This window comes from Suncus etruscus, chromosome 13, assembly GCF_024139225.1.
Source record: "Suncus etruscus isolate mSunEtr1 chromosome 13, mSunEtr1.pri.cur, whole genome shotgun sequence".
NCBI lineage: Eukaryota > Metazoa > Chordata > Mammalia > Eulipotyphla > Soricidae > Suncus > Suncus etruscus.
In genome coordinates this window covers 12,271,830-12,296,398 of record NC_064860.1, presented here as the reverse complement: position 1 = coordinate 12,296,398, position 24,569 = coordinate 12,271,830, and the positions used below count along the sequence as shown (strand labels likewise).

The 24,569-nt window shown below is 35.4% G+C and overlaps 1 protein-coding gene across 2 annotated transcripts in view; it reads left to right on the top strand.

The window, feature by feature from the left end:
• The first annotated feature begins 983 nt into the window (after positions 1-983).
• TMEM196 (transmembrane protein 196) overlaps positions 984-24,569 on the top strand; it is a 62,777-nt gene continuing 39,191 nt past the window's right edge. For both annotated transcript variants that reach the window (XM_049785716.1, XM_049785715.1), the window contains exon 1: positions 984-1,778. In XM_049785716.1, the coding sequence (XP_049641673.1) occupies positions 1,614-1,778 (165 nt within the window). In that variant the 5' untranslated portion in view covers positions 984-1,613. The remainder of the gene's footprint in view (positions 1,779-24,569) is intronic.

Here is a 24,569-nt window from a genome sequence, read left to right as displayed (position 1 = left end):
TGAGAACAGTGCCAATATTGTGAAATCTCCTTTTCATATGTCAACATGTCTTGCTATCCTGATCCATTCCTTGCATGAATATTAAGACTTTAAAATCCATGTGTATCAAAGATCACAATACTAGCATGCGCCCACAACAAGCTTATCTTCTGCCCTAATGATGTTTAGGAGGGAAACCATTTAAGAAAGAGGCATAAGGTGAGACAGAGTTAGATTTTCAGTGTGAGACAATAGTGCGTATATATCTTGAATTTACGTGTGAACATGCAGAAGCAGTCCTGCTCTGTCTGGTGAAGCATCATCCCAGAAATCTCAGCAGTGCTTGATACTAGATGATAAGGATCCCCTGTTCTTCCTGTGGGGACCCCACTTCCAGTGCAGGCACAGGTCTAGCTTATGGCCCCCTCCCACCTCTGATCAAGGTTCCTAGCAGATGACAAAGCTGCTTGTGGAAACTCCTTTGGAGCTCCTTATAAGTTCTTGGCTCCTCTAGGAGGAGTTATTTGACGTGGGCCCTCACTTTAGGATGCAGCTTCTGAATTCACTAGAGTCCTAATATGACTTGGGATTTAGGATTTAGTATTTATCAGCTCTCCATTCTGCATTCTCTGCCTTTCTTTGCCCATTATTCACCTACCCTGCCTAGACCAAAGTTCCACCGAAGGAACCTGCTTTGACATAGCATCCATCACTTACCCTGCCAACTGGACAGAAGCCCAGGAGAGAGCAAATGAGGAAGATTAAGAGTCAGGGACCCTTCGAACCCCAGACTCACTGTTATCAGGGTCTTTAGGCAGGGGCCACTCAGAGGCCAGCTCAGAATATTGGGACTAGACTCACAAATAGATCCAGCTTTTCCCTCCTCCATCAACCTCTTGAAAACCCAATGAGGTCACTGCAATGAGAGAGAATCAGATGAAGGAGGGGGGGGTGGGAGGACGACAGCAAAGGAGATGAAACCCAGACGGAAAGAAAGAGGCCATCAGACAAGGTCGCCTTTGCTGGCGACACAGCCACTCCAAGAGCGAGCGTGGTGCTGAATATCAGTCGCTGCTCTGCCCAGGGGATCCGGGGACTCACAGAAGCATTGGGTGCTGGCAGGAAAACAAAGGAGAGGAGACTCGGAGTCAAGGGTGAGAAGGATGCTCTGAGCAGTTCAGCTGGAGATCTCTGCAAATTTGCTTTGCAGGGCTGAGAGAGTGGGGGAGGCAAAGAGCAAAGGAGCGGGCAGGATTTGCCCGGGGAGATAGCACCGGGCAGCACTCTGGACAGCGCCTGGCTCGGAGCCTCCAACCTTTATTTAGACTCCCAACGAAAATACCCTTGAGGACTGCAACCCCCCAAACCTGGAAAACCTTTCTCGGATCCTTGTCTGAATGCGCAAGGAGGTGGAGCTGCTCTTTTTCATTTTTGATTTTTGCTTCTGGCCGACTCTGGGAAGAGAGGCTGCGGTCCTGCAAAGGCAGCCTTGGTGGATGTTGTTTCCCTGGTGAAGAAAGAAGAAAAGTTTTGGGGTCTAAGCGGGGGCGGAGACGAGAAGAAGGAGACTGGAGCAGAGAAGGTGGATGCTTGGCTTCCCGCTCTGAGCTGGAAGGAATGATGCCCGAGGAAGGATGTGCACCAGCGGCCAGATCATTGGGAGCCTCCTGGTGCTGTCCGTGCTGGAGATAGGGCTGGGGGTGTCCAGCGTGGCCGTGGGGGCGGTCAGCTTTAGTCTGGCCCTCCGGCAGCACAAGCCGCAGCTGGGAGACTCGTCCCCGGTATGGAGCGGGGTGTGTGTACGTTGAGCCCTTTCACTCTCTCTACCTCTTGATGCTGATGGTCGGTGCGTGCGTGGCTGCCTCCCTCCTCGGGAAAGAAAACCCACAAATCTCTCACTTACTTGTAGATTCGGGTTAACAGTCGCTTCCTCCCTCCCTCCATCCCTCCATCCCTCCTCCTTTCTTCTCTCTCTCTCCCTCTCTTTCTCTCTCCACCCCTCTCTCACCCCTCTCTACCTCTCTCCCTGTTTCTGTCTCTCTCTCCCTCTCTCTCTCTTCCTCTCTCACCCCCTCTTTCCCTCCTCTCTCCCTCATCTCTCCCTCTCTGTTTCTGTCTCTCTCCCTCTCTGTTTCTGTCTCTCTGTTTCTCTCTTCCTCTCTGTTTCTCTCTTCCTCTCTGTTTCTGTATCTCTCTCTCTCTCTCTCTCTCTCTCTCTCTCTCTCTCTCTCTCTCTCTCTCTCCCTCTTTTCTTTGAACCTATCTCTGTCTCTCTCTTCCTCTCTCTCTCTCGTTCTCTTGTTCATTACTTGTTGGTTTTCTTCCCAACCTTCTGGCTTCAGATCTCATGTAATGGTTTTGTTGAAAGTTACTGGGGGCTGGGTCTGAGGAGGAAGCACAGATTCCAGGGCTGTTCAGTAAAGCGCCGCTCATGGGACTGGTGCAGGGAGGGTAAGAGCATAGTCATACTTGTCAAGGGCAGACTCAACTCTAGTTTCTTATAGGTGGAAATCAAATGAGTATTTGTTTCCTTTACAGGAACAAGCCAGGAGATAGTTGGCATTTTTAAACAACAAATGGCCTGATAGGTTAACAATATTCTAATTGGAGAACAACTCTGTAGTCCAATATATAAACGTTCAGAAGGAAACAAGCTATTTTTGTGAAATAAGTTTTTTGTTCATTTAATTTAGGTAAAGGTTGAAGAAAGCTTAAAATTGATTCCCCCCACCATAATATAATAACCTAGCACTATTGCAAAAGTTTGTTTAATTGTGGAAACCAGATTTTCTTCTTTTCTTAGATTTCTGCTATATTCCATGTATTCAGCTTCATTTGACTTTTTTCTTTGTTTGATAAAATCATATATATATGTATATATATATATATATATATGCATTTGTGTTTGCCATTAGAATGAAATCCCAGAAGAAATCATGAAAGCCAACATCACAGTGTGTTTTCTTGAATGTATTTTTAAAATATTATCTTTATTTAAGCACATGATTTAGTTGGGTCAGTCATAAAAAGAACACCTCCCTTCACCAGCACAACATTCCCATCACGAATGTCCCCAATCTACCTCCTCCACCCTCACCTTTATTCAAGACAGGGATTCTACTTATCTTATTCATTGGCATTGTCACCATAGTTGTCAGTGTAGTTATTTCCCTAACTGCACTGACCACTCTTTGAGGTGAACTTCATATAGTGAGCTGGTCCTTCCAGCCCTCATCTCTATTGTCTCTGGCAATATTACAATAATGTCTTTTATTTTTCTTTAAGCCCATAGACCAGTGAGACTATTCTGTGTCTGTCTCTCTCCCTCTGACTTATTTCACTCAGCATAATAGATTCCATGCACATCCATGTATAGGAAAATTTCATGACTTCATCTCTCCAGATGGCTGCATAATATTCCATTGTGTATATGTACCACAGTTTCTATAGACATTCAACTGTTGAAGGGCATCTTGGTTGTTTCCAGAGTCTGGTTATTGTAAATAGTGCTGCAATAAATATAGGTGTGAGGAAGGGATTTTTGCATTGTATTTTGTGTTCCTAGGGTATATCTCTAGGAGTAGTATTTCCATATTTTTGAGGTATCTCCATATTGTTTTTCATAAGGGCTAGACTAGATGACATTTCCACCAATAGTGAATGAGAGCTTCTTTCTCTCCACATCCCAGCCAGTACTGATTGTTCTTGTGCTTTGTGGTATGCGCCAATCTCTGTGGCATGAGATGGTACCTCACAGTTGTTTTCATTTGTATCTTCCTAATGATTAGTGATCATGTGCCTTTTGACTATTTGTATTTCTTCTTTAAGGAAATGTCTGTACATTTCTTCTCCCCATTTTTATAGAGTTAGATAATATTTTTCTTGTTAAGTTCTGTCAGTATCTTCTATATGTTTGATATTAGCCCCTTATTTACTAGGTATTGGGTGAATAATTTCTCCCATTCTGTGAGTGGCTATTGTATTATAGGCACCATTTCCTTTGAGGTGTAGAAGATTCTCAGCTTAATATAGTCCCATTTGTTTACCTCTGCTTCCACTAGTTTGGAGAGTGCCTGATTTCACTTTTCAAGATAATTTAATTGGTGCCATTCAGTAACTAGTCATAAACATACATAATTAATAACCATCATTTAATCATTTGAACTTTGAGCATGGAGAACAAAATGGTAACTTATAGGCTTAAGGAAATGATTCAAAATTAACTTGCTTTTTGAAGAAAAAGTTTGCCACTTTTAAACCCTTATAAGTTTTCTTTTGAGAAATGTTTCTAGTTTTTAAATCTTTCAACCTAGTAAAATTTTTAAATGCTACCTAATTTTAATTATGCATCACAATATACATGATTTTTTTGTAGAAGGGTTAAATGATTAATCTTAAATTTCATGAATTGACATCTAATAAGTGTGAGTATTTTGAAAGCTATAGCTATTATTAATTTAACTATTTTTTATTTATTTTAATTTTTTTTGTTTTGCTTTTGGGGCTACACCTGGTGATGATCATGGGTTACTCCTGGCTAAGCATTCAGAAATCGCTTCTGGCTTGGGGACCATATGGGATGCTGGGAGATTGAACCACAATCCATCCTAGGTCAGCCTTGTGCAAGGTAAATGCCTTACCATTTGCGCCACTGTTCCAGCTCCTAATTTAACTATTTGTAAAGAGATATATCCAGCCTTTAAAAGTTTGGCCAGACAAATTTTGAAAATAAAATTTAATGTCTTCATATAGATCAAGAAGATAGAAAATAGGTTATTAAAATTAAATTTCCCTCTAAATTAAAAAAAAACCTGAAACAAACATAAATGATCTCTAATTTGCACCATACAATTCTCCAAAATAAAAAAAATTGTTACATCAGTTTGCTGTCATTAAGATAATGAATAATTTTCTCTCTTCTCAGACTGATAATATCTAGATAAGTTACTATATGTATATAAAGAATTTTTCATCATTTTAATGAAGATCAAATATGACTCATATAAAGTCATATCTATTTATCATTTATTGTGTATTGGCACAGATTTATCACAAGGCCTCATACGTACAAGTTATTTGTTCTACCATTGAGCAACATATCTAGGCCTTTCTTTGAATTTTAAAGAATTTTTAAATAAACAATTTTTACCTGGGTTCCTTGAAGAGTTCTGAATTCCATTATTTTATTCAGTAAAATATAATATTTCAAGTGATTAAATGAGTAAATTTGTAGCTAACATGCCCAATGGATTTTTTATAAATGCAAGTTAAAAATCAAACTGTGAAGCAATAAATGCCCATTCGCATTAATTACTTATTAAAATGTAGGCTTGTTAAATTGACATTTTAGATTGACCTTTTTAGATCTTATGTGATACACTATCTAAATTGTTTTTAATTATGTCAGTGAGGAATTCACATAATCAAGTTTTTGTCATGTAATCAAAATTTATAAAGGATTTACAAAGAGCAACACTTCATTGCTTAAGACAAAGAGTATTCCTATTTGAGGAAATAAGATTAATACATCACTAACTTATAAATCATAAGAAATTAGAATTTGACCTTAAGTTATAGGGACAAATAATTGAAAAATAATTTGGGGTGATGTGTTGAAGGTCTATTATTTTCCTCTTGACCTTGAAAGTTTGTTGGAACATAAAATAGCTATCACAATGTTAGATAACATATCACAATCATGAGATTAAGAGGTAGCCTAAGTGAAAGCCCTTGATATGTCATTTACTTTAAATTTAGAGTGACTAACTGATGTTTCATCATACTTTTCAAAATACTGTTGATGAAAGGCACAAAAGAAATAATTATATTAGCAAAGTACATAGCATCTGGTAAATAGTAAATAGATGCAAATAGCAAATAGCTTGTGTCCAGTTAGATCAACAAAAGGACAGTGAAGTGCATAAAAGTCTTTTTTTTTTTTTTTTTGGTTTTTGGGCCATACCCGGCAGTGCTCAGGAGTTACTCCTGTCTGTCTGCTCAGAAATAGCTCCTGGCAGGCACAGGGGACCATATGGGACACCGGGATTTGAACCAACCACCTTAGGTCCTGGATAGGCTGCTTGCAAGGCAAACGCCACTGTGCTATCTCTCCAGGCCAGCATAAAACCTCTTTGAGGCAGCACAGAATAAAACAAAAGAACTGGAGCAAAATGGTTTGTGCCTTAGAGTAAACTATATATATATTTTAACTATATAATTTTCGAGAAAAATGTATAGAAGGAGGAGAGTAGTTGCAACGGTTCAGACAGTGGGAATACCTCGATGGTGAACCTATGGCAAGTGTGCCAGCGGTGGCACTCGAAGGCCTCACAGCTGGTACGCGGGAAGGTCCTCAATTAAGATATGCGGAGCAGCAGGAAGCGAGTGTGCTGGTGTCTGCTTTGCAGCTTACCTGGCAACAGATCCGGACTGGCCATTGGAAAGACTGGGCATTGTGCGGCAGTTTGGACACTCGGGCTCAAAAAGGTTAGCCATCACTGCCAGTGTGCTAGTACATGGTAATACATTTTCCCTCATATTTTAAAGATAAGATTTATAAATCTTATTTATAAAATTTATAAATTTTTAAATAATAAAAATTATACTTCTCAAATTAATTATGGGGAAATTTCCAAGTAAAATTTTAAATTATTAATACTTTTGACATTTTATGAATGGAAACTATTTAATTTATAAACACTAGATGGGATTTTATGATTAGCCAGTCAGGATAACAGTGGGTTATAATATGACTAGATTTTAAGTAATGCCATATATTTTCTTTCAATATCCTAATATTATTACAAGCTTTTGAATTACATTTTTGAAGCCAGTAGAAAGAAAACTATACTATGGCACAAGCTACAGGGCATTTGCCTTGCATGAGTTAACCTAGGACAGACTGCTGTTCAATTCCCCAGCGTCCCATATGGTCCCCCAAGCCAAGAGTGATTTTTGAGAGCATAGCCAGGAGTAACTCCTGAGCTCACTAGGTGGGACCCAAAAAGCAAAATAAATAAATAAATAAATAAACAAATAAACAAACTAAGAAAGGATTAGTTATTACATATGTGCCTCAAAAAATAATCTTTGGATCAAGGTGAGCTACATTACTTCAGGAAACTATTTAGATCATTTAGATCTTAAAATACAATTTTTTTCAGAGATAGTTTGAAATAAAGTAGCATCACAATAACAGTGTTACAGTTAATTAAATGAATGCATACATAGATGTTTAATCAAAGAAGATAATTTCTTAAGATAAATCATTAAAATGTGTAACCAAAGAGATTTTAGGGCTGGAAAAAAAATGTAGACCAGGTAGTACATTTGACTTTCACTTATGATCCCCTGAGCTATGTCAGGAGTGATTTTTACTACAAAGTCAAGAGTAAGCCTTGAGTGTTACTAGTATGACAGCACCTCCTTTAAAAACAAAGCAAACAGGGCTCGGAGAGAAGCACAACAGCGTTTGCCTTGCAAGCAGCCGATTCAGGACCAAAGGTGGTTGGTTCGAATCCCGATGTCCCATATGGTCTCCCTTGCATACCAGGAGCTATTTCTGAGCAGACAGCCAGGAGTTACTCCTGAGCACCGCCAGGTGTGGCCCAAAAACTCAAAAAAAAAAAAAAAAGGCAACGCAAACAAAACAAAATGAAAAAGTGATATTTTGAAAAGAGGCAATATAGACAGAAAAATAGGGCACTTGTTTTGCATGCGACTGAGCCTTATTCAAACCCAAACATATGGCACCCTTAACTCTGCCATAGATGATTTCTGGGTACCAGAAATAAGAGCTGAGCACTGCTTGGTGTAACTCTCAAAAAAATAGAAAGAGAAAGAAAGAAAGAAAGAAAGAAAGAAAGAAAGAAAGAAAGAAAGAAAGAAAGAAAGAAAGAAAGAAAGAAAGAAAGAAAGAAAGAAAGAAAGAAAGAAAGAAAGAAAGAAAGAAAGAAAGAAAGAAAGAAAGAAAGAAAGAAAGAAAGAAAGAAAGAAAGAAAGAAAGAAAGAAAGAAAGAAAGAAAGAAAGAAAGAAAGAAAAAGGAAAGAAAGAAAAGAGAAAGCAAGAAAGCAGAGCTAGCTATTTTTGAAGAATTTTAGTCTTTTTGGATGTTTAACTTTTTTTTAATAGCTTACAGAGTCAACAACTGACAGCATAAAAGACATAACTCTTACACAACATTAAATGAGCCATTGGTTAAACAGCTTTACAAAAGACTTAGGTGAAATATAATTGGCCAGAAAGCTTTATTGACAGAAAGTCAAGCGAAGAGGGCAATGTTTCTTAATTGTTGTGTGAAAGTCACTTCTTCTGTCTCTAATATATCATTTGTTTTTTAATCAAACTGTTATTTAGTAGTGCACAGATTCCTGAACCAAAGAGAAATTTATTTTATTGTTCTACATTAGCACTGAGAAATCTAGAAATTAAGATCATAGTGTCAATATCAGATATTCTTATCAGTGTTAAGTTTGTTACTATGACAATAAATTCTGTCCATCTCTTTCGGATACTCATCTTATAAATTTAATTGACTACAATGACTTTTATAAACTTTGCATATCCCCTATTAACATATATTATTTTAATCAAAGTGGATTACAAATCTTTCACAATAATATTTTAGGTACAAAGTGATATTGAATCAGGGGCATTCCCACCACCAATATTGTCCTCCCTCCACCCTTGTTCCCAGCATGCATCCCATATCTCGCTCCTTTACCCCCCCAGCTGCTAGTAAAGGGGGTCCTCTTTGTGTCTAGTATGTTGTAAATTGGATATCGATACTGTTGTCGTTGGCTTTGGATTTGGTGCTTAAGTTTGATCATTTTTTAATTTCTACTTAATGTTCTTATGGCTGTTTGGTCTTGCTACTCTCCATTATTTCCCCCTCTATTTGTAAGGTGGAATAAGATGGTTCAAGTTGTGTGGTTCTGTTTGAAGGAAAGAGAAAGAAAAAATAATAATAATAATATAATTAATAATAATAATAATAATAATTGGGGCAAAAAGAAAACAAGTAAAAAATGAGAGGAGTCCTTCTAGAGAGGCTATATCTATCAGTTTAAGAGCAAAGAGGAAAAAGAAGAAAAACATAAAAACAATACAAAAAATAAATAAAACAAAAGATAAAAAAATTAAAAAGCACCACAGCAATATAGACAGCAGCCAGACAATAACCACGGTCCTGAAATAAAAACAAAACAAAGCACAAAAGGAAAAAACAACAACAATAACAAAACTAAAAAATAATTTTGATTTGTGTTTCTCTTGTTTTTTCTTACATAGGCACAGTAAATATTGAGGAGATTAGCAAGAGAATTCCCTTGGCCTAAGAGATACAGGGTTTCTCCACCTTTGAAGTATGCTGTCATGGGAATAACTACAGGCTCCGTACATGTTCTTTTACTTTCCCCTAGGTCCTTCTGGGTGTCTGGAAACTTTCTGCTCTTTGTGGGTGATAAAATCATGCCTTTCGTGGGTGATAAAAATCATGCCTCTGTAGCTAGAGATTTTGATATTTGCATAAGTCAAAGGATGGAGCTTAGGATGAAGTCTTTCTTTATGGTTCTCAGAGTTGTGATCCATCACTGTTGTTTTAATAAGTCTTGTGTAATTGGTGGTCATGGTTTTTGCCCCGATCCTAGGACAAAGCCTAGCATTTTTTAAACATTAAAAAAAGTTTTTTATTTAGGGGCCAGAAGAGTGGCACAGCAATAGGGCATTTGATTTGCACGTGGCTGACCCAGGACAGACCTGCGTTCAATCCCCAGACTCCCATATGGTCCCCAAGCCAGGAATGATTTCTGAGCACATAGCCAGGAGTAACCCCTGAGCGTCACCAGTGTGGCCCCAAAATAAACAAACACAAAGAATAAAAGTCTTATAGAATAGAGAGATAATGCAGTATGAGTGGTACTTGTTTGACAACCTGCCTGGGTCATTTCTTGGCATCCCAGATACTCCCCTGAACCCAGCAGAAATGACTCCTGAGTGCAAAGTTAGAATTAAGCTCTGAATTTAGTCAGATGTGGCTTAAAATCAAAGAAAAAATATTTTGTATAGGTTATCTACATATAAATCAAATGTGTTGAAATTTTTATCTGCAGCCCATGCCAAATTCTGCTTTGGGATTTTGGTCCTTGTCTAAGAGTAGAACTGGTCTTGAAGAGTATATTATATAAATATTAGAATATAATTGATAATAATTGCATTATTCACCTGTTGACAGCTTGCTGAATAAAAATGTGATCTGAGAAAATGCAGTCCATTTGTCTGGATGTTTTTATCTTAATGTCCAAGAAAGCTCCTAAATAGTTGAATAATTTAGATTATCAATGAGTATTTCTAATATGATTTAGACTATCAATGTGTACTTTTAATATGGCAAGCAATTGAACATTTGTATCTGTTCATTAAGCCTCTGAATAACCAGTTTTAAAGGTTATTGGTGAGCAGTGGCCAAGTGTTCAGTTACCAAAACTGAAATGTCTATCTTTAAATTTTAATAGATAGATACATTTAATAGATTTTGGTGTACACTAGAATAAAACCAAGAATATAGAGAAGATACCAATAACTGTATGGTAACATTACTTGGAGCCATTTATTTATAAATTAAAATGTAAAAACATAATAAATTTTAATACCTTTTTCTTCAAATGGCATTACATAATTTAATAATCACCATGTGGCCAAAATATTTGACTTCATTGTCTTAGTAATTTAGTCAAATTTCCAAATGACCAATTCTGCAGAAATATAGTTTCTTAATATGACAAAAGCAGTATGCACAAAAATTGTAGTATTTGAAGAACACTATCTATAGTATAAACATTGCAGTTCATGTAAGTTATTGTTTCTTTATGAGCCCAGTTTCTTTAGTGTAAGTTATAGAAAATCTAATGTGAATTTTATGGCATTGTTGTGAAGCAAAGAGGACAATGCTCATAGCAAATACCTGTTCCAAGTCAGCATCAGAGTGATCGCACAATCCTTGGTACTAGAATGTTCAAGCTTCACCACCTTCTCAAGCTCTTTTATTGACCAACTTCCCAGTTGAAAAGAATGATTTTAAGCATGAAGTCTATGTTGTCCATCTGACATTTTTGATGGGAGTTGTCTACTTGGGTAATTGTCTCCCGCTTTGTCTTGTTTTCTCTAACTGCTCAAATGTGCTTCTTGTGGGCAGCAGAATGTTGGGTTCAGTTTTCTAATCTACCCTGCCACTCTGTACTTGGTACCTTTTGTCCATTGACATTGAGAGAGATTATAAGCATATTTGCCTTATTTGTGTGACAATTTGGTGTGTTTGTCGATTTTCTTTTGTCTTAAAGTTGTCCCTTTCTTTCATCTCATTAAGATGGTTTTGAGTCCATAAAATTCCTCAGCTGTTTTTTTATCTGTAAAATTGTGTATAATTCTTTGAAATTTGAATTAGATTCTGGCTGGGTTAGTATTCTTGATGAAGCATTCACTTCATTAAGTATTTTTCTCTATATCACACTATTGTCTTTGAGCCCAGAGGGTTTTCTTTTGTCATTATCACTGAGTTCACAGCTATAATCACTGCTGTCGGTCTCATGCAAAGTGCAGAATTTTGTGGGTTGAATAGTTCAGTGGCATACGGTTTAGTTCAGCTGCCTACCTCTTCAACTCAGCCCAACTTGTGGACTGAGCTGAAGCACTGCCCCCTCCCCTCCAGCAGATGGCAATAGATGATGGGAGACTAAGTGCATTTGATTCCGTTTTACTCACACCGAATCAAATAACCTCTATGACCCAAGTATAAGCTGACTTTGGGTTTTCCACACAAATTTTGTGCTGAAAAACTAGGCTTATACTCGAATATATAGGGTAAATCACCAGGAGGAAGTGAGTGCTATATGTGTTTTCAGAAATGTCAATGTTCAGAAACTATGGGAAACACTATTTCTAGAAAAAAAATTGTAATATTGTCACTGATTTTAGGTTGCAGTCAGTACCCAGGTTTAGAGATGATTTTCCTATTCACAGCTTCTTTCTATAATTGTCTTGCTTTCAGAAACTGATAGGCATGTTGGATGAACATTTATGTGTTGTGTTGACAATTCTAGAAAAGGCATAACTTTCATTTTCTAGTTCCTAAGGACCTCTATTTTCAACACTGTGAAAACTAGTCGCAAATCGTATCTCAGAACTTGCATGTGATCATGAGAAATTTTTCTTCTCTTCACCAAATCCATTTTCTAAATATCAAACTGCTTTATTTTCCATATTTTTAATGTTAATCATTATATTTGAATACTATAACATTTATAATAACATCTTTATTAATTTTACATGAACACTTTTTACAGCATAAAACTCTTAAGCATAAAACTAAGCATAATACAAATTGGCATGACCCATATTATGATATAAAACTATCTTAAATTATATAAGGCACAAATTAAATGTTTACTATGAAATAAGGATAGAAGGAAAGGACATAGAACAATTAAGTAGCTTTAACAAATCAAATTTTATTTATAGCACTAACTCTCCTACATGTTCAATATATTCTTTTTCTCCTTTCATAAGTAGTAATGATCTTAAGTATTTATAATACTTTAAATTTTAAAATCTATTTATTTATTTAGATAAGGTAAAAATACAGACCAAGAAGATAAACTTTTTGGTTTTGTTATTGCTATCTATAAGATAATTAAACTTTACTTAATTTTAACATGACCATGAAAAAATGACTACATATAAGAATTGACTTGACAACTGTAACTGATTCTCAAGCATACTTAAAGTCTATCTTCCCCAAATTCACAAGTTTTGTTATAGCATTTTTCTACTTTATGATCAGAAATAACTCTAATATAAATAGCCTGCTTTTCTTATCATATAAAATATTCAACTGCCTATTTTATGAAAATAAAAACTATGACAAGAACTGGAATAGAACACAACATATAATGCATCACATAGAAAAATGATTCATAAAGTGAACTCAGCAGAAGATCTGAAGGGATATCTTTCTGAGAATTAAGATTCATTCTTCCTAAACACTGAAAGTCCTGAACCAGTGAAAACCTTCTGAGATTTTTGGACTGAAATTCATTTATAAGAGTTTAGTATTCTGATCAGATTCTTGCTATGTCTGATGACTTCTACTGAACTAACTTGTTTTTGTATTATTTTCACTTATTAAACATCTCTGAAAAGGTTTCTTTTACTACTTGTAGTGCATTTCAATTTATCACTGATTTTTTTTCTTTCTATCTCTACCTTAAATTCTTTATGTTTTGTTTTTTATTTCTATCAATGACCATTTACCCAATGAAATGGATTATTGCTAATGGAAAGTATGCTTATTATATAAATTCATGTTATATATTTTATACTTATTCATTTTTATTTAAAGTTTATTTATCTGTGAGATATCATGGTTCTACAAATAAATTGTACATTTTTTTAATCTGACATTGAAGATTTCCAAATTTTGATATTTTCTAAAGTGCAAGAATTATATTAGTACTTTGTACTGATTTAGAAAACAAGAAATATATGAACATAAAAGAAAAAAATGCTGCATAATTAGCAGGCCTTCCCGTTAACTATGAAAAGAAAGATAAAAAATGCAAAAATGGAAAATTACTTCCTTTTAAGAAGAATACTTAGGTAAATACAGATGATTTGAAAATAGGAAAGTAGAGATCTCTGAGGAGATTGATAGAAATAAAAAAAAATAAAGCGTTTAAGGTAGAGATAGAAAGAAAAAATCAGTGATAAATTGAAATGCACTACAAGTAGTAAAAGAAACCTTTTCAGAGATGTTTAAGTAATAAATGAAAATAATACAAATCTAATACAATCAGAGAAAGCCCAGAGGACTGTATAGTGTGTGAGACAGACCCACCTAGATCCTGGAAACCCTACCACGGACCCCCAATTAGACTTACGGCGATACACCAATTATGTGAAATCAATGGTTAGTAAATTCTATTGGGTTGTAACCTCACGGTTTGAATGGATTTGTTCAGTGCATAAATGACAGCTTTGAGTAGTGGAAATTTTATGGGACCTCAGAAAGACTGGTTTATTTTTCTTTCCCATAAGTCAGAAGCTCACTTTCCTTACCTTACTCTTGTAAGATTCAACCAACAAATATTGATTTCACAGCTCCTGCACTCTACTGTTTTCATCCAAAAGTTTAAATACAATACATGTGTTTACATAATTTAAAAAGTATTTTTAAACAGTTTTAAAATGCATGATAAGAAGTCAATGAGAAGACATAACATGATCAAATAAACACTGAGTGAAGTGAGAAGAAACAGACAAAAAAGTTATTTTGGTTTCATAGTACTACAGAATTTTGAATTTACCTTAGTTATTCAAAAAACTTTGAAGCTTTAAACAAGAAAATAAAAATTACCCTTTCATTTAAAAACATCTTGGGTTGGAGAGCTTTGAATAGGGACAAAGTGCTTTCTTTATGTGTGGTTCACTTTGATTATATCCATGGCACTGAATATGATATCCCAAACCTCACTAGAATAGAATATACAACCATGAGAAATCTGAGCATTGTTCAGGTATTGATAAAAACAACCCCTCTTCCTACAAAAAAAATTGGGGGCTAAAAGTATAGAAAATATGCCAGAGTCAAAAAAGTTAATAAATTAAAAACTGGCTAGAAGGTTACTGGAATGCAGAATGTAATTGTTATATAATTGGAAGTAGAGAGGTAAAAGTAAAGAATATTTTATATTTCAGAGTTGACAAACTTTACATCTCTTTACGTATGGGTTTTAAATAAAGCATCAAAAATGAACTGCATTTTGAAATTGAATAACTGACAGAATAAATTTCCCCATTTATTGTTTTGAGAATTGTTATATTACTAGGAAATAAAACATTGTATAAAACTTTCATTATCCCATCCACAATATTTTCTCTCTTTTGTGTATAAGTGTGAGAGAGAGACAGAGACAGAGAGAGACAGAAAAAGAGTGAGAGAATTTCTTTGAGCCCATTTCTTTTGCCTATAATTTTACTTGCTAAGTTATGAGTCCAGCTAGACAGCTCAACCAGCTGTGGCCATGCTTTATACATAGTAGACTTCTGAATGCTGAACCATCTTTTGTTCTTCCTCAGAGAAGTGTCTATTTATTTCTTCTCCCCATTTGTCTATGTCTTGATTAGATTTTTGGAACTCACCTTTTTGAATACATTGTATATCCTAGATATCAGCCCTTTGTCTGATCTGTTGAGTACAAAAATTTGTTCCCATTTCATTAACTGTCTTCTAGTATTAAGTAGGGTTTCTTAGGCCATGCAGATACTTTTTAGTTTGATGTAGTCTAATTTATTTAGATTTGATGCTAAAGTTCTTGCCATTGGCATTCTATCCTCAAAGACTTCTTAGATATATAGGCTTCGAGTGTTCTGCCATTTTTTTTCAATAAACTTTATGGATTTGGGTCTGATTTCAAGGTCTGTAATCCATTTTGAGTTGACTTTTGTGTAAGGTGTGAGGTATGGATCAATTTTTAATTTCTTATAGGTGGTTATACAGTTGTTTCAATACCATTTGTCGAAGAGACTGTCTTTGTTCCATTTTAAGTTCTTGGATCCTTTGTCAAATATTAGTTGGCTATATATTTGGGGGTTTATCTCTGGATATTCTGTTGTAACCCACTGATCTGAGACTCTGTCTTTGTTCCAGTACCAGGCTGTTTTGATCACTATGGCTTTACAGTAAAGCTTCTGGTTAGGTAAAGAGATGCCACCTAGTTTCTGTTTTTTCAGTATGTACTTGGCTAGCCTGGGATTTTTGTGGTTCCAGATAAATTTTATAATTGATTGCTCTAAATCCTTAAAAATGATGTCTGAATTTAGTTAGGGATTACATTGCATCTATATAGAAGTTTAGGTAAGATAGTCATTTTGACTATATTGATTCTACCTACCCAGGAGCATGGGATGTTCTTCCATTTCCTTAAGTCCTCTTCAATTTCTTTTTGGAGTGTTTTTGAAGTTTTCATGGTATAGGTCCTTCACTTTTCTTGTAAGGTTGATACCTAGGAACTTGATATTTTTGGATACTATTTTAAATGAAATTGTCTCCTTAATCTCTTTCTCTTCTGCTTTGTTCTTTGTATAGAGGAACACTACTGTCTTTTGTGTATGGACTTTGAAGCCGGCTACTTTGCTATATCGGTTAATTGTTTCTAGGAGTTTTACTGTGGACTCTTTGGGGCTTTTGATGTATATTATCATCATATCATCTGCAAAATGAGATAGCTTGAGTTCCTCTTTTCCTATTTGGGTTCCTTTGATTTCTTTTCTTATCGGATTGCTATTGCTAGGACTTCTAAAACTATATTGAATAAAAGTGAAAATAGTGGACAGCCTTGCCTCATTCCTGACCTTAGTGGAAATGCTTTCAGTTTTTCACCATTAAGGATAATGTTGGCTGTGGGCTTTTTATAGATGGCTGTAACAATCTAGAGGAAGGTTACTTCCAGCCCTATTTTGTTGAGTGTTTTAATCACGAATGGGTGTTGTATTTTGTCAAAAGCCTTCTCTGCATCGGCTGATATAATTATGTGATTTTTGTTTTTCTTGTTGTTGATGTGTATTATGATATTGATTTGCATATGTTGAATCATCCTTGTATTCTGGTATGAAACTCACTTGGTTTATATATATATAATCTTTTTGATGCCATGATGGATTCGGTTTGCTAAGATTTTGTTGAGGATTTTTGCATTTATGTTCATTAGTGAAATTGGTCTGTAGTTTTCTTTCTTGGCAGTGTCTTTGCTCTCTTTGGGAATGAGTGTGATATTAGCCTCATAAAATGAATTAGGAAGGATTCCTGTCTTTTTAATGTTTTGGAAGAGCCTGTGGGTCAGTGGTAGCAATTCTTCTTGGAATGTTTGATAGAATTCACCTGCAAAACCATCTGAACCTGGACTTTTGTTCTTAGGGAGTTTCTTAATTACTGATTCAAATTCCTCAGATGTGATAGGCCTGTTTAGGCTTTCTACATCCTCCTTTTCCAATCTTGGAAGATGATAGTTTTTCAAAAATCTATTGGTTTCTTCTGAGTTTTCTAACCTGACTGAGTGAAGTTGTTCATAATAAGTCCTCATGATGTGTTGGATTTCTTGGGGGTTTTATTGTAATCTCTCCCCTTTTATTTGTGATCTCATTTATTTGGGTGTTTTTCTTCTTTTTTGTGAGTCTTGCCACTGGTTTGTCAAGCTTTTTTAATCTGTCCAAGAACCAACTCCTGGTCTCATTGATATTTTTGTATTGTTTTCTTAGTTTCTATGTTGTTTATTTCTTCTCTGGTTTTTATTATTTCTTGTTTTCTGGTTGTGTTTGGATTTCTTTGCTGCTTTTTCCAGCTCCTTAAGATGTCCCTTTAAATTGTTGATTTTGTCCTTCTCTTCTTTCCTGACATTGGCCTGTATTACTATGAGTTTCCCCAAACTACTACTTATGCTATGTCCCATAGATTTTGACAACTTGTCTCTTCATTATTGTTAGTCTCAAGGAATCTTTTTATTTCTTTCTTGAGTTCCTTTTTGATCCAACTGTTGTTGAGCAGCAAGTTGTTTAATCTCCAGGTGTTGGATTTTCTCCATAGCTTCTTTTTACAGTCAATCTTGATCTCTGTTGCATAGTGATCTAATAGGGTACTTCTAATAATCTTTATATTTGTGACTTTATGCAAGTTAGATTTATATTCTAAGGCATGGTCTATTCTAGAGAAGATTCCATATGCACTTGAGAAGAATGTGTATTGTGCTTTCTGGGGTGGAGGGCCCTCTAAAAGTCCATTAGCCCAAGATATTCTAATTTCTCATTTAGGGTTCTTATTTCTTTGCTAGTTTTCTGTCTGGTTTATCTGTCCAGTGATGATAGGTGCGTATTGAAATCTCCTACTACTATCACATTACCTTCCATATGTTTCTCTAGGTTTGTGAGCAAATGCCTTACATATCTTTGCTGGCTCTGCGTTTGTTGCATAAATATTGACCAGAGTTAGTACTTCGTCATCTAGCATTCCCCTGATCAGTAAGTAGTGACCCCTTTGTATCTGATCACTTTCTTGAGGTTGAATGCAATTGGTCTGATATAAGAATGGCTGTCTCAGTTTTTTTTTTGTTTGTTTCCATTGGCTTGAATAATTGTTTTCCATCCTTTTATTCTGAGCCTGTCTACCCTATACTTGTAGGTGTGTTTCATGCAGGCAGCAAAAATCCGGCTTTTGTTTTCTGATCCAAGTCTCTACTATGTGTCTTTTAATGGGAGAGTTTAATCCATTGACATTTAAGGAGATTATTGCTAGGGAGGTCTGTTATGCAGTTGTATTGTGTAGGGTGTTGTTGTTACAATCGGGGGTTTGACTTGTGTAATTCATTTCTGAGTATATCATTTATAATCGGTTTTGTTTGAGCAAATAATGCAAGTTCTTTTTGTCTGAGAAAGATTTTAGTCCTCTCTTCCATATGAATGAGAGTTTTGATGGGTACTGGACTCTAGGTTGGTAGTTTCTTTCATTCAGTTGTTTAAATATGTCATTCCACTACCTTCTCTCTTGAATTATTTCAAATGGGAGATCTGGTTTAATTCTTATATTCCTTCCTTTGTACTTGAGGTTTTTTCTCCCTTATTGCTTTAAAGCATTCATATTTCTCTTTATTTTTTGACATTTGGATTACTATATATCTTGGTGTTGGTTTACTAGGGTCTATTTTATTAGGGACTCTTTTCACCTCCTGGATTTGCACCAATGTCAATTTCCAGAGCGTGGGAAAGTTTTCTGCTATTATTTCCCTAACCTTTTGTTCTCCCCCTTTCCCTATTTCCTCCCCTTCTTTGTTACTCCTACAATCTTTAGATTATTTCTTTTGTCTTTGTTAATTATATACCTAACTTTTTTCTTCCAATGCTTTACCTTTTATTTCCTTATTGGCTTCTTTGTCACTTTTGGCTTGTAGTTTTTCTTCAAGTTCTATGTTATTCTCCAACTGTGTAATTCTGCTAATGTGGCTTGCTAAGACATTTTTTATTTCTTTTAATTGTATGGATTCTTTCATGTTCTGTGAAAGTTATCCTTTGAGATTGTTGATTTGTTTGTTTATAGATTTCTTGAACTTGCTGGCTAGTGATTCCCTGATTTTGCCATGGCTTGCAATGTTGCTTTTAGGTCTTCATCTATTGGGGCCATGAATTTTGGTGGACTTGGGAACTTGCTAGGACTTTTCTCCATATCCCCAGTTGTTAGTGTCTTCCTTAGTTTGCCCATATTTCTTTGCATTTGTTGGTTTGGGTTGGAGTGACTGAACTCCACAAGTCGGCCTGGTTCAACTACCCCTTCCCCTATGTGGCAGATGGTGTGGTTCAGCCCCCAGCTGTAGACAGGGATTGAGCTTCACAGGTTGACCTGGGTCAATTGCCCCTGCCCCTAACTGGTGTGTTTCAGCCCCAGCTATAGACAGAGACTGAGCTCCACCGAGGACAGGTTTTAAAACTACTTGTGTTATTGGTAGACTGGGAAGAAGTTCAATATTTTAGTTGGCTGATAGGTCTCTACCAGAAATGCTTTGCCATTACAATGTAATGTTCCCCCAAATACACAACTAGCTTATCTGTTCCCATGACTCAACATCATCTTTTAAATTTGAAATAAGAACCTTTATGTGACATTATTATAAGAAATGTCAAGTACTATTTTGCAAGTTTCTTATAATAAGAAACATTTCTTTATTCTAAGAAAATTTCAGTATCATTTGGTATTTTGGGAGACAATATAGACCATTTTTCCATTTGTAAGAATATATATAAAGTCTTGTATTTTAGTAACAAAGTTTTATAGATTGAAAATGCAAGTAAAATGACTAAGAATAATTTTTAATACTTTGACATGATAGATATATAGTGAATGGATGTCATGAAATATAGTGTATACATCCTAAAATAAACATATCTTTCATAGATTCTAACTACAAATTTGTAGAAGAGTTGAAAAGACTTCACAAATGCAATTTAGTGGTTATGGAATGTGAGCCCAGAAAAAACTCCAAATTTCATTCTTCTCTCCCTTTTCTTAAATATGAAACCCAGAGGATTTAACATACTTGACTAAAGCAAATAAGTGGAACAAGAAATCTGAACTGGAGACAAGGAGCTTGTGCACGATCCCAAGAGTGCATAGCCACAACTTGTTGTTGACAAATTCTTAGCCTTTGATTACAGGAGAAAAGCTTCATCAGAAATTGTATCTTGGGAAACTAATTTATTGTAATCTCTCTGTTTATTTATAAATGGCTTCTCTCTGCATTCTATATTTTAGAGTTGACTATTGGTAAAATTTTGTTTACTTGGTGACAAAAAAACTGCCAGTCCCTGCCCAGGGTACCCAGAAGCCACTCTTGATGATCAGTCAAAATGTTATTTCTTAAAGTGAGTGTTGACCATAAAATGCTGCTTGGTTCTGAGGTACAACAGACCATTAGGGCCATTCCAGAGATTCTAGAGATCTCAAGAGTTATGTTCCACAAAGCTTGAGAAGTTACATGTGGCCTTCACTCTCTTTCCAGTCTCTATTACTGTCTTTTTATTCCATTTTTTCTTTTTTTTTTTTTCTGATAATTTTTGTCTCTTTCCTTGATTTTCTAAATATTTTCTTCTTGAACAAGACTGATCTTATTGAGATAGTTAGGATAGCACAAATTCTTAAGATATATAGACCTAGAGCTCCCTTACAAATAAAAATGAAAAATTATTTGTCTTTCAATGAAGCAATATTCAGGGAACATATGATAGCTAACATTCTAGACTTTGAATACAGAAACATTATTATTGGTGGGACAATTGTACTTTTCAATGATAATATATAGTAAATTTTTTAATTATCCTAAGTGTTTTGCATCTGTTTTGTTGTTTTGCTTTGTTTGGGAGTGATACTCAGTGGTGCTCAGGACTGTCACTTAACTCCATGCTCAGAGAATGCTGGGGATTGAACCAGCAAATCCTTACAAAGCCAGCAATCTACCTGCTGTACTACTGTTCTGGTCTTCAACACCTATTATGTTAGCTAGTCCATATAAAAATTCTGTGAATTATATACATTTATGTATCTAATATTTTAATTTCATGACAAAGTAATTGAAGTAACTTTTTCAAAACCTCACATAGTTGAAAATGAGAGATTCATGATTCATATTGGCCAAACTGACTTTAGTGTAGAAATTCTGTTCCTAAACTACACTGCTTCCTACTAACTCCAAATAAAAATAGTTTAGTGTAGATTGCAGTATAGCAGTATATTCAAATAGCTTAGATGCACAAAGGGAAGTAAAGAGGAAGACAAATGACTTCTTGGGAACCTTGATAGGACACAAAAATAAAAACCAGAGAATCCTACTGGCTGGCAGAAGCATGGTTCTTGGAGAGTTTGAGAAAGGTAAAGAGAGTGCTTATTTTAGAAAAAAAAATACAAAGAAAGTAAAAGATCTCTAAAGGTATGGTTGATATAACTGTGATTGACTTAAAAATTATATTATGATATTTTTTCATTTGGGAGCCATATCCAGTTGTGCTTAGGGTTACTCCTTGCTTGTCACTCAGGAATTACTCCTGGCAGAATTGAGGAATATTTGAGATGCTGGGGATCAAATTTCACAGCCACAAATTCTGTACATTTTAAAAATCATTTTAAAATATGTTGAAGATATTATCAAGAAATAATTTCTCAATAAATATTGATAAATAGGGGCCAGAGAGATAGCATGGAGGTAAGACATTTGCCTTGCATGCAGAACGATGGTTCAAATCCCTGCATCATATATGGTGCCCTGAGCCTGTCAGGAGTGATTTCTGAGCATAGAGCCAGGAGTAACCCTGAGCGCTGCCGGGTTTGACCCACAACCAAACAACCAAACAAACAAACAAAAATAGAGAAATAACAAAGATATTTTATAACAATACTCACTCTGCAGCAATATGAGAATTAGAAGGGGAATAAATACAGGTGGGAGTGGGGTGGGATGGAGGAAGATTTGGGACATTGGTGGTGGGAATGTTGCACTGGTGAAGGGGAGTGTTCTTTACATGACTGAAACCTAATAACAATTATATTTGTAATCAAGATGTTTAAATAAAGAAAAAAAGAAAAAATAAAGAAAATAAAAGGGACAAAAAATTAAAGTATTAAAAACCAAGTGATAACAAAGAAGGGGAATAGATACAACATTTATATTAAAATTTAGAATGAACATGAAAGTGACACCAATGGAAGTAAAAGGGCAAAATATGAGAAAGCTTATGGAGATAGATTTAAAAAGCTTGGTGGTAAGGAGTTTATATACAAATGAGAGTTTAGAGATGGGATTGACATTAAGACACTTGCTTTACAAGTGGCTAACTATGGTTCATCTCCTAATAGGTACCACAAGGTACCCTGATTCCTGGATATCCTAAAAATTATACAAAATGTACAGGGAATTATTGTTCAATCCCAATAATATAGTTTCTATAAAAAATTTCAAGAACAGGGCCGGAGAGATAGCATGGAGGTAAGGCATTTGCCTTTCATGCAGAAGGTCATCGGTTCGAATCCTGGCGTCCCATATGGTCCCCCGTGCCTGCCAGGAGCAATTTCTGAGCATGAAGCCAGGAGTAACCCCTGAGCACTGCCGGGTGTGACCCAAAAAAAAAAAACCACACAAAAAAAAATTTCAAGAACCATAATTGAAGTTGAGTCATTCTGGGCCTAAGTAGGATGTTGGAGGTAGAATAAATACAAATTAAATATAGTATTTTCCATAAAATGTTTAATGATATGAATAATAAGCTTTAACAACTACAATATAGCTCAAAGTTGAGTACAATACAGTTCATGAAATGTGAAGAGAATTCACAGGAATAAAAGATAGACCCTAAAGAGCATATTTTGTTACTAAGAGTTGCATTTCTGTATATATTATTGGGTATTAGAAATTATAGCAAGTACATCTTTAGGCTTATCTCATTAATTTTTTTAATAGAACTGTAAGAATAGCATCAAGATATTTTTGGCAGTGTGTAGTGGAAGTCTCATTCCTCAATCCCTCCAGGATTCTGGAAGCAAATCAACACAGAAAATAATCCACACAAGTTTAAGAAGATAAGACAGGTTCAGAAACTTCTGTCACAAGCTATCTACCAGCAGGCAGTCAGAATAGCTATGGAACCAAATCACAAGCAGTTTCTCTGATCCAGGTTCTTACTGGGAAGAGAAGGACCATCTTTATAGATGGAGAACAAATAGGGGTAGGGAATCAATCCAAAGGTACTTCTAGTCAAGCACAAGCAAAGAAGAATTGTCCTGAATAGGGTAAAAACTGGTTACTCCAATAGTGGTGTATCTATTTTATTGTTGGGCAAGTTGAGATTCAAAAAGTTTTAGTAACTGCTATCAAGTCTCAGGATGCAGTTTAGTCAAACTTAAAACTCCTAAAATAAAAACTATATTTTGCAAACAGAGAGTTATATAGAAAAAAGATGATAATTTCAAGTGTACAGAGATTAAGTACACTTTAGCAGTAGCATATCAGATGGAGACCAATGTACAAGTCAGGATAGAACTTATTTGCTTGGTCTCTGATGACAGGTGAGGAAGTTTGTGCAGTCATTGCAAAACAGTGAACAAAGGCATGAGGAGTTGAAAACCATGATTACAATGATTTAAGATGACATTGGAGTTACAGAGGTCAAGAGACAATGTACCAGTTATATCTAAGGGTTGGAAATATAACTGGTACAGATTGATGAGGACCAGAATAAAATTGATGGTGCATAGTCATTGATTTGACAGAGAAGAGAAGAACAAATCAAAAGTGCCTGAATTTGTAGAAAATAGTAGTAGTAAGAGATAGAAACAGGAATGTGATGAGTGGGAGCAGATTTGAGATTTATTTCATAAGTACTTGGAACTGACAATGCTGCTGCTGCTGGATCTCTTGTGCAACTGGCCAAGAACATAATGAATTGCAGAATGATTGTAGGCTAGGCTAAAAATAGAAACTTACATGATGACCAACATCCTGTGTTAATCTCTGGTCTTTTGGAACATGAACTCACATTATACAAGATATTTTGCTTTGAACTATATATTTAAGGACAACTATTATATTCAGTACTTAAATTTTCCTTGCGTCAGATTAGAAATTTATACATTTAGTATTTTTTAGGAAGTACTCCATTTAAAATTGTTGAAGTCTTCCTAAGTGCAGCTTAGCATTAAAGAACCAGAAATTGAGCAAATTTTCAAGTCCTCAAGTACATTGATATATGAGACAACTTGACTTCATAAAGTGGGATCATGAATACTGATATAAACACATTAGCATAAGACAAGATTCTACAAATGAGAAATAATAGCACACATATTCGATGTATTATTTTCAATTGTTCATGTCAAGAATTCAGACACTGCTTTGTAACTCATCAGAGGATTAAAATTTTTATATATTTTATTACTGAGAGTTATATTTCTTTATGACTTACTGAATATTAGAAGCTGTAGAAAGTACATAATCAATAACATCTCACTAAT